Source organism: Cololabis saira, chromosome 15 (genome assembly GCF_033807715.1).
Source record: "Cololabis saira isolate AMF1-May2022 chromosome 15, fColSai1.1, whole genome shotgun sequence".
NCBI classification, from domain to species: Eukaryota; Metazoa; Chordata; class Actinopteri; order Beloniformes; family Belonidae; genus Cololabis; species Cololabis saira.
Window position 1 is genome coordinate 15,133,944 of NC_084601.1, and position 11,179 is coordinate 15,145,122.

The 11,179-nt window shown below is 39.6% G+C and overlaps 1 protein-coding gene across 1 annotated transcript; it reads left to right on the forward strand.

Annotated features, from left to right (window-relative positions):
• Positions 1-8,921: 8,921 nt before the first annotated feature.
• LOC133461130 (proline-rich protein 15-like protein A) lies at positions 8,922-11,124 on the forward strand. Its single transcript, XM_061741910.1, has 2 exons — positions 8,922-9,252; positions 9,729-11,124. Exon 2 carries the CDS (start codon positions 9,749-9,751, stop codon positions 10,106-10,108), a length of 360 nt encoding a protein of 119 aa, XP_061597894.1. The 5' UTR covers positions 8,922-9,252; positions 9,729-9,748; the 3' UTR covers positions 10,109-11,124.
• The last annotated feature ends 55 nt before the right edge of the window (positions 11,125-11,179 follow it).

An 11,179-nucleotide genomic window follows, 5' to 3' on the forward strand; every position in this document is an offset into this window, starting at 1 on the left:
CACTCAAGGTGACAAAACTTACTTATTATTTTTGAAAATATCCATGTCTATAGATGATATTTTGGTATGATAACCCTTCCTGAGTGGCAGCTGGATCATAGTTATCAGCTCATGAAGTTACCCACCCCCTTCAGAAAATTACTAATATTTTAGATGCTGGTGCATATCCTGGTTTAGACTCATGTACAGGATATCTGTCAATGTTTCACAATATTGTCTTTGGTATCATTTTAAAGGGGACCTTTTAAGCATTCATTGAAGCTAAGATGTGAATCTTTCTGACCAACATAGAGTTCACTGCAGCCCTTTAAACTATAAACAACACACATTTTTACACGATTTCCGCCTAAATGGTATACTATCTTTTAGCCCTGTGTCAACTAGGAACAACAGAGACACAAAATACAAAAACTGGAATACTCACAGGACCATAAGGATTCAGGAAATGTATAATATACCCCTACTATATTGTTGCTACCGGTCATTGTGAGCCTTAAAGGGGACCTATTATGAAAAACACGTTTTTTCTTGTTTTAACATATATAAAGTGGTCTCCCCTCACCCTGCCAGCACAGGGGAGACAAAATACCATGAATTTCTGCAAGCTCTCTGACCCCCGCCGGACAGAGTCCCCCAGTGTCACGTGGTTTTTTTTTAGCCGATTAGAATCTGCTCCCGTCGTTACGTAACGACAGGAGCAGATTTCCAAAGGTTCAGCCTCCGCTGCTGAAACCACGCCCACAACCAGCTCTCTCCGCTGCTGGAGCGGTCCTTCCTTCAGCCAGTCGGACGCGGCGCCGAGGCGGAGCGGATCCGGGTTAAATCATCCAGGTTCCCGGGTGGTTTGGGAGCTGGGTCCTCGGGGGTCTGTCCCAGGTCGGACCAGCTTCACCGTCCGAGATTTCAGGCAAATCTGTCGGTTTGATCCCCGGTAACGGGCGATGCGCCGCGGATGCGCCGCGGATGCGCTCCGGAGCCGATCCGTGCGCCCGCCATGGGGTTGCGGCGCCCGTCGCGCAGCATCCGCCGGGCGGATCCGGCTGAAATTCCGCTGGTCGGTCCCCGGGAGTCCCTGCTACCAGTCCAGGCCGGTTCCTGCGGTCCCGGCCGGTCGGAACCGGTCAGATTTCCCGGTTAAAGCCGCGGTGATGCGCGCTACTCCAGCAGCGCTGCTCCCGGGCGCCCGGCGTGGCTCCGCGGCCAGCGTTCAGCATCCGCCGGGTAGATCCGGCTTAAATAGTGCATAAATGTTATTTATATACAACTCATATTTTATTTTTTTAACAATAAAGTTTCCATTTGTGAAAATTCAGTGTTGTGATAATTTACAGGCTCGGGCTGCTCTGGCGGAGCGAGGTTTATTCTCATCCCCTGCTACACGTCATTCAGGGAGCCAATCAGCACAGAGCCTCATTATCATACTCCCCCCCCTTCCCTAAAAATGAGGCGCAGAAAAAGAGGTTAGAAGCGGTAAAACTAGTGACAGGGCCCACAGGCTGGATTTATGATTTATGTAGAAAAAACAAGCTTTAGATTGTTTTTAAGACATCCAAGGCCTGTTTGAAATATACATTAAATGCCATAATAGGTCACCTTTAAACTAGAAGAGCATCATTAGGCTCCTATGAAACTATAACAGCCACTGACTAGGCTAATGTCACAAACTGGTCTTTATCATGCAAATACAGGACATAACGCTACCAGCTTAGTTTTATAAACAACATTAGAACACAAAATACAAAAAATACAAAAAAAAAAAAAATACAAAAACTGGAATGCTCACAGGACCATAAGGATTCAGGAAATGTATAATATACTCAATTTAGAATCATCAATTAACCTGAAGGGGGTGGGTAACTTCATGAGCTGATAACTATGATACAGCTGCCACTCAGGAAGGATCTTTTCAAAAATCATAAGTAAGTTTGGACACCTTGAGTGGCACTGATATCTGGTCTGGCCCATGGACTATTTCTGGCCGGCTGTCCTCCGGGCTGTGCGCCTTAAAATGTCACAAATAAAAAGAAAGTCATCACAAGATAAAAAAACAGCGTGTCAGAAATTGGTACTTAATATTTTTTCCTCAAAAAATTGCAGTATTACGTTCTCTAGTATGGTTTATCTGTATAAAAATATGTTATTTTGCGGAAAGTCCAGTATGTATGATAATGACATTTCTCAATTTAGTTTTTAATGTAGTAATAATGAATGAAAGAACAAGTTGAGTTTCTTACAATGATTGCAAGAAACAGCGATACTGTGGTAATGCCATTTAAACTGCAATAATAAGTCCATTAACTGTACTTTTGTAATTTATAATACAGGACAGTTATCATTATAAGTTCAGCTACTCAAGACATCATATAAACCTTTATTGACTTACTTTATCCTATTCAATTACTATCATTTCTGTGTAAAGGTTTTAAAGTAAATCCATTTAAGTACCAAAGCAGCATGTTCACTCCACACTGACGTATGTGAAAGCATGTGTCCATTGGTAAGAGTTAGAGATGAAAATCATGTAGTTAAAACAGATTTATAATAGCATTATTGTAGGAATTTAAGTGATATTTTAGCTACATTTTGTGCTTTAAAACCAGTAGAATTGATTCTGCCCTGTATGATTTGATGAAGGTAAAACTGCTTTCAGATTTTTTATCGTTTGTCCTTGTTGGTTCTCAACGTTATGGTTGCAGGAATGGTTACTTCATTGGCTTTACATTGACAATTTCTAATATCTACAATATCTGCAGAGGTCTTGATTTGAGAACTGGGGCATGAATCATATTCCTTGATTCAACACTGTCACTCCTACACTGCAATTTATCTTTTTCCATGATAACGGAAACTGCATCAGTTGAAAAAGAAGCAAATGAAATGCAAGTCAAGTTTTCTGTTTCCTTGAGGCTCAAACGTGTTTTCATCTTAACGCTGACACAAAGCTCTCTGAAACTACCTCAAGAAAAAGCTCCTGCTGCTTCTGCGCTGCTCACAGCAGGCTCAAATAAACGAAGCAGCTTTCAGCTTTCAGGGATTGTCATTTTGGCTCCATCCTGTGGTCAAATTGCAGTCAACACTGCTGTCCTAAAGCTTTTCAAGTAGTTTTGATTGTTATTGTTGTTTTAGGACACTGCTTAGGCAAAATGTTCAAAGCTTATATGTCACAGCCTCCTGTTAGGAATCAGTCCATCAGCAAGGATCACAACACATTTTCAAAACCCTTTTAAAACTACAACATCTTGTGTTTTTTATTTTGACTTATAGTATAATTCTAAAGGAAAATCTAAAGTTATATCTCCATTTGCTGAATCATCTACAATATCTATTTGTTGACATTGTTAGTGCGTAGTGTAATCATACTCACATCTTTCTGCTTGTACGTGGATATGAATGGTAAGACATGAAGACAGACAGGTCTCTGGCAGAGCAGAGAGGAAATAACTTTGCAGAGTTTCGACTGGGGTGGGAGGAAAGGCTGGGAGGAAAGGGAGTCCCCAGGTATGTGTGCCACCGCCTCCCGAAAGAGAGGGGTAGAGAGAGAAATAGCTCACATTGCTGACTTCACAATGAGAAGTTGAGCAAGAGTATTCCCTGATTCTCCCCTATCGCTGTCTCAGGGTTTCTCTAGAGCTTCCCCGTTGGCAACAACCGAGGCAGTAACCTTTTTAGGATTCCAGAGGCAGATTAATGTGAATACGGTTACAATTTTGAGATATCATTTCCTCAATTGGAGTTATCTAGTAATATTTTAAACCTATCGGCCTATTTACAATTGATACAATTTGAAAGAAGTTTGTTGAACTTATCATCATAAAATGTAGGCTTTTAAAACAGCTTCAGTAGATGCGGATGCCTTTCATATCATTTATATGGTAATTCATTAATCATAAATGTTGTTAATATGTCATGAAAGAAAGCCCTTTCATTCCTATGCCCTTTCAAGCGTTTCATTTGATCAGGAAAGTTACATCACTACATTTGGAAGAATGTTTAATCAAACTTTTAAACAACTGCAGAAGTTTGATGGACAAATGATATTAGATTATCTAATTAATGATATTAGATATTAGATTAGCAAGAGAGCAGTTGAATTTCTGGCTTCTGCAACTGCTTGGAAATACTTGATCACCAGAAAATTACAGAACAATTGGGACATTTTCCCTATAAACTCTGTCTTGGGCTTGTGTAGCTTTAGGCTGGAGGTGCAACTGGTGGTGCAGTTTAAAGATCTCCACTACAAAGCTATGGAGCATGAAGTTGGCATATGTAGGGAACACTTACAGTATAAACATCTCTGTGAGTGCGTCACTATTTTCTACATATTGAATGTGTGTCCATTGTTTCTGTGATTATTGTGAGAGGATCAAGTTAGAGAAAACACAGCGAATGCCTGCAAAATGGTCCGTAACAGTCAGATTCCTTTCTGCATTCCTGCAAGTTTTGGTCTGCACTGTCTGCACTAATCATAGGTGACTCTCAGCTCTGACCTGCAGGCAGTTTCATATTTCTAAAAAGCAGAGATGAAAGCCAGCCAAACAATACAGTCATTAAACTAAGCAAACAATGAAATGGATCGAAACTGATTCCATTCAGATATAAATCAAATTGTTTTGTTGTAACAATTCTTTATACAGTTTGACTCATATGATCTCCAGTTGTGGGTAAGAATATGTCTATGAAGTAATTTGTGTGTGAAGTGAAGCAGAATTCTGTTTGCATGGTTGTTTTCCTGAGATACAGTAGCCGCTCTTCCTTTGCTGCTTTTTGTTCTTTTCCTAGCTGACTCTACCAGTCCAACTGGCTGCCTTCCTGCTCTTTCCCATGGTTAGCGCACCTTTGTTCTACCTGTTGGCCAATACTGCACAATGACAAAAAAAGATTTTCAGGTTTATCATTTCACAGTAACCTTCTACACTAATACGCAACCGGCACATGGGTGATGCAAAAACACGACCGTCATCCCGAGGCATGAGCACAGACAGCCACACATACGTTGAACCACATTCTTCTGAGTCCATATAAATATTAACGCATGCTTGAAAGAGTGACATCACTCTGATCATCAGTGTGTCCCAGTTTGTTTCATCAGCTGGTCTGAGCTACAGTATCTCTATATGTATACATAAAAATCCAATTCCTCCATGCTTGAACACTGTTTACAGCAAAAATATGCAATGATTTGTCAATTCATTTAAATATTGTCTCATTTGGAAAGACAAAAAACGCAAAAAAGCAAATGCTAAAATGTAGGGTGTTTTATTGATTTCCAACACTTAAACGATCTTTATAAATTTCATGGCACCAAAGCCCTTGAAAAAGTTGGGGCAGAGGCAACGAAACACTGAAAAAGCTGTATAAAATTAAAAAACAAAAAAGGTGAAGATCTCACCACTAATTTGGTTTTCAGGCCAAAAGTCACTGATGTGGCTCAGAAGAAGGTTTGACGTATTAGGAAATGGGAAATACTGCAAATAACTGATTATAACCCACATATCTATCAAGAATAAGAAATCTGTTGAAAAATAAAAAAATAAAAGTATCGTCAGAGCCAAAACTCTTATGGAGTTGATGCAACACAGTGATAAAAGTGGAACTGTCCACCCATTTATGAACCTTGTTGCAAACATTCAATTCTTAATGCCTCAAAATGAAATAAAATAAAATACAATATTGGTTAAATGCAAGGTTGCAACTATTTCCAGTGATTTGAGTCACATGCATGACACGGTCAGGTTCCGAGGTCTGGAAATGACATTGTAATCATTAACACTTGAAAAGAGAAGAACTGAGTTTCACTTGTTCCCTTACTTATCACTTAATAACTGCAATAAAATATAATTGAAGCTATTAAAATGACTGAATATGTGGGTTTTTTTTTTAACAATATATATCATTGAACTACATGTCAGACCATTATCTTTGAAGGCAAAGGTGTGTCCTCTGTCTGTGTTTGCAGAGGAGAAGAAGTGTTGGTTTTGAGGTAGTTTTGTGGGGCAGGACGTTAACAGTGTCCAGACACAGAAACAGATACAGATAGAGGGAATGGCATGCACAATTCCTGGCATTGTTTCAGTATCTCCTGACAGGAATATATAGTTTTCTACACACATAGCGACTATGCTTTGTAAAACACACAGCAAGGGTTTTGTTCTCTTTCCGTCTGTTTCTTTAAATAATAAATTCAGCAAAATGGTTTTGGGTAGGGTGGCCAATGTTTACTTTGCAGATCTCTATCTAAAAATGTGCGCACAGATTTTTCTCTGACTGGTTAAGTTAATGATCAACATGCAGCGAGACTACCTGTGGAGTAGATTAGGAGATGTGGAACAGAAAGTTGGACCGACAGAGCCAAAGTGAAAGTTGATATAATGAGATAACATTGTGTGAGTCTGATATTGTTTAAAGTAGAAGATGAAAATCAGTATGGCATGTATCGGTGCAAAGTGGATATGAAGCAGTTCTGTCTAATGTTTATAGTTCTGGCTATAAATGTTAGTAAAGTTGCAGGTCTAGACCCTGGAATATGAACATTTCATTTCTATTCAAATGTGTGACAGTTAATTTAATCTAAAATGGTTTAATTTCCCAGGTGCCATAAGTTTGTAGCTTCATCTGCATCTGTGAGAATTTGAGATGCACCGCTGCTTACCTGTGTCTGTGTTCAGTGAGGAGCAGCTGGTGCAGCCGAGAGAGAAAATGACTGCAGAGTTTCGATTGGGACGGAGGAAAAGGAATCCCCAGCTATGCAGGGCACCACCTGCTGAGGCAAAGAGACCGAGAGAGTTGTGGCACGCACTCATGTCATCACGAGTGCAACATTCACTCTCACTTTGGAGGACGGAGACCAAAACCAAACCTCCTTTCTCTGTTTCAGAGTTTCTCTGAGTTTTTCTGTTGGCAGCAATCCAGACAGAAACTATTCAGGGATTCCAAAACCAATAGAAGATCTGTGAGATAGAAGATGCAGTTTCTTTATATTTGAGCATGATTATGTCTTTAACAGAGGTGTCAAAAGTATTCACATTCATTACTCAGGTAGAAGTATAGATACTAGAGTTTAAAAATACTCCTGTAGAAGTTGAAGTATCAACTCAAGTTTTTTACTCAAGTAAAAGTGTAAAAGTACTGGTTTCAAAACTACTTAAAGTATAAAAGTAAAAGTAATGTAAGGGGGAAAAAAGCCATTGAGGACAAAAGCCATTGAAAATGAATGCATCTTAGTATAATGCAAATATATTAAAGAACCATATATGTGTACTATTGAGCATTAACATGTGTTTCAGAGAGCAGGAGATATGATGACTAGTTGCCTATAAGTATTGTAATGGTGCAAAAAGTCAAACTTCAGAGGCATGTCATCATTTATCCTAACCTTTATTGGAATGTACATCCAAGTTTAGTTGCAGGAATCTGAGGGAACGGATGTAAGAACAAAACTGGACAAGAACATCTGAAACAACCACAACCAAATTCACTCTATCTGGATGGAGCAATTTAACTGGATAGTTTTTTTTTAAAGGCCGAAATGAAATAGAGTAACAAGGCTGTTTTTAAAATGTAAGGAGTAAAAAGTACAGATAATTTCATGAAAATGTAAGGAGCAAAAGTAAAAAATCGTCTTAAAAATAATGACTCCAGTGAAGTATAGATAACCAGAATTTCTACTTATGTAAGGTAACGAAGTATTTGTACTTCGTTACTTGACACCTATGGTCTTTAATCAAGAAAAACTATGATTTATGAACAAAAGATAATGTTGTTTGCTTGAAGTGTATGGGCAACTATGACACACACATGTGCAGCAGGTATATTTCAATCATGTCTCTCTCCTTCAGTTCTGCAAATATGTGCTGTGTATGGTACACAACTGTATAGTAAAGACGCACCTGGTCTATGTTCACACACTTGTTTAAAAGAAAGCTCAGGGAAACCAAAAAATCTTGCACCAGCTTTATGGTTTATGAACTGGGACAGTCGGCAACTATGGGATCTCATATGAAAGATTTCAACACTAACACGTTACAGTAGAGACTCATGTACAGACTCACTATCCAGAGAGGTGAGGCTCATGGTATTCACCTTCATCCATCCAAACACACACAGATACACTCCCAGCTCCATCAGTAAGACAGCCCTTTCACTGGTCCCTCAAATCTAAGCTCCAGGGTTTGTGGAAGGACGATATAGGCAACGAACAACCATTTACAGACAATGAACTAAGGTGGAAGGAAAAACTACAGTCCCTTATCTTTGGTATCAAAGCACACATCAGCTTCTTCCTGTGGGGTTTTAAATGCTGCACGGTGCAACTCTTATAACATTAGTTACATTATTGTATTAATATATAAGTGGGAATTTTGCAACATTATAAAACCTTCTGACTGACTGCTATAAGGCAAAGTGCACATTCTTACTTGCATTCTTACTATTATGTAAAGAACTGCTGCTATAAGAGCGTAACAAAGTAAAATTACTTTAGTAATCACTGACTGAGAAACTTGAAACATGATAAATGCAGATGTTACAAGTTTAAACCCTGATGTTGTGGTGCATGGTCATTTTATGTGAAATAACAGCAACATTTGCATAATTACATGTTGGTGATGCGTGGGCGCAAACACTGTGCTAAATAAACATCAGATTCCCATTAAACTCCATTTGACCGTCGTGTGACGAGCGTGAACCTAATTGGGCTCAATGGCTTGGGTTGGGTTCAGGTGACACAAAAGACTTTTTTTTCTTTCTTTTTCCTTTTAGTTATCTGTTACAGAAGAGGCGCACGCTCCCACGGGGCGATGTTGCCACGCAACCGCAAGCCCCGCCCACCACACCTGAGAGGTGACCACGTGACCGTCTCCAGGCGCTCAGCCAATCAGGAGAAAGGACAGGTGCGCTGAGACGAGAGTTTCGGAGGCGGAAACCTGCTGGTTCAGTAGAGGCGAGCTGCTCCTTATAAATGTGACAGCTCGAGTAATATCGTTTCCATCTGCTTCAAAAAGTGAAGGAATATTTGCAGCAACAACATTTAAAACAACCTTTTTTTGAGCTCGCGGGAGACACAAGGGCAGGAGACACCTGGCTTGTGCGTAAGATGGACACTCCTGCGATTTTTTAAGGGGGTTGTTGTAACCTGCTGATTCAAGTTTTTCCAGTGGATATATACATACACAGGTTATAAATCCAAACATCAGCACGATCAGACACATTTTCTGGGGGTCGTTTAAACTTTCGGCTCCTCCTGTTGCAGCTCAGGTAAGTGATCCTGAGTTTTTATTTTTATTTTTGTCTTCCTTTTCTGTATTGTTCACATGTGATTCAAGTAGTGATTTCAGCTTCTATTCTCACGACTCATTAAACCAGTTCTGCAGTGGAGCTAAATATGGCTACATTGTTTTTTTAAAAGGATTAGATGGTGAGACTTTGTCTATAGTTACTGATAGGAAATGAGAGGTGAAATTAAATCTAGATGGCCAAGAGTGAACAGTGGCCTATTATCAGTTAGACCGGGCAATTGATAACCAAAACAGCAGAACAAAGGAAGGTCAGTCATACTTCAGAGCAGTGTCTTAACAAAATTCGTAACATTGTTTTTGAATATGCAAAGTGGAATCAGAAAAGTTTACTGCACAAAAAAAAACTGTGAAAATTGAGTTCACAATGGAAAGGACTTGTAAAAAAGAGCATCCTGACAGATGAACAAGTGAACACATCTGTTTTCTCTATAACAGGTCCCTCCCACCAGTCCAAGATGACAGAGAGGCCCCCCTGGTGGAAAGCATTCCTGCCAAAGAGAAAGAGTGGAGGACAAGATTTCAACCCTTTTGGACAACAGTCAGAGAATCAGAAAGAGCCCACAGCTGCAGCCTCCAAGTCTTCTGGCGACCAGAACTCAACCCAACAGGAGTCCGGCAAGGGCACCAGCCTCCTCAGCGATGAAACCTTTGACGACTCCAAACTGGAGTCTGTCTTCAACGAGCAGACGTGTCGCAGGAATATGAAGGTGTCACGCTCAGGTCGATTCAAAGAGAAGAGGAGGGTGCGCTCCACTCTCCCCATAGAGGAGAAGGAGGCAGAGAATGCAGTGCCAGGGAGAGAGGACATGCGGTGACCCCGACAAGGACAGGGAGCAGATCAAAGACTGGTTTACATGATGCTTGAAAAGAGTGAGTGGGACTTAAATAAATGAAGATGCTTAATTCACATGCAGCCAGTCTACTGTACAGAATGTTGATAATGAGGGTGAAGATGATGATAAGCATTCATGGCTTATCCCAATTACAGAGGGATATTATGATATGGTGCAAGAAGTGCTCAAACGATTTGGACTTTCATTGTTGGACTTGCGCAAAGAGGAAGGAAGTTAAGTGAGATGGTGGTTATTAAACATAAAGCTACCAATATTTCACAACACAGCTCAAAGCAGAAAACTAAAGCAATGAGCACCTATGAGCCAACTCATACTTAAAAAAAAAACTTTTTAAGAAAAGCCTTTTTTTCTCAACATGTTTGATACACTTAAGAAAACACTCCTTAAAAAATGTTTACATAATTTCTATACTGAGAATAATATATGTTTAGTAATGAAGGAAAATGCTCTTTTTTAAAATTCTTTTACATAAAATGTTGATTTTTTTTAAAGGGTTAGAAGGAAGATTATGAAGGTATAAATGATTTTTTCTGTGTGAACTAAAAAGCAGCTTGTAGTCGCAACACTTGCCAGCAAAAATAAAAAATATTTTGATGAAGGATTAAATCTGGCATATAAAATAAAGCCCTCACCAGAGCTACCACCACTGACAAAGAGAAGCTGACGTTTTAAAATCCAACTGAATGAGCAATGCATGAGGTACTAAGGTAGCGATGCTTCGTTTACAAGAAATGCTGTACTTTTGATCACCTGTGACTACTTATATGAAGGTAAAATATGAGAAATAAACCTGCTATCTGCTACATTTGAATGTGTGACTGCTTAATCTGTCAATGGCTATGGGGTGGGGGGCAGAACTAGATAAATAAATGTTGATATCAATGCTTCTGGCAGTTGTGGTGATGCCTTATGAAAAGTGCAGCAACTTAATGAGCATCACTACCTGGCAAAACTGTGAGACGAGCCTCTAATGTCATTGAATTGAATGGATGAATGTTTGTTTATGCACAGATTCTGTGACCTGTGTCAAAC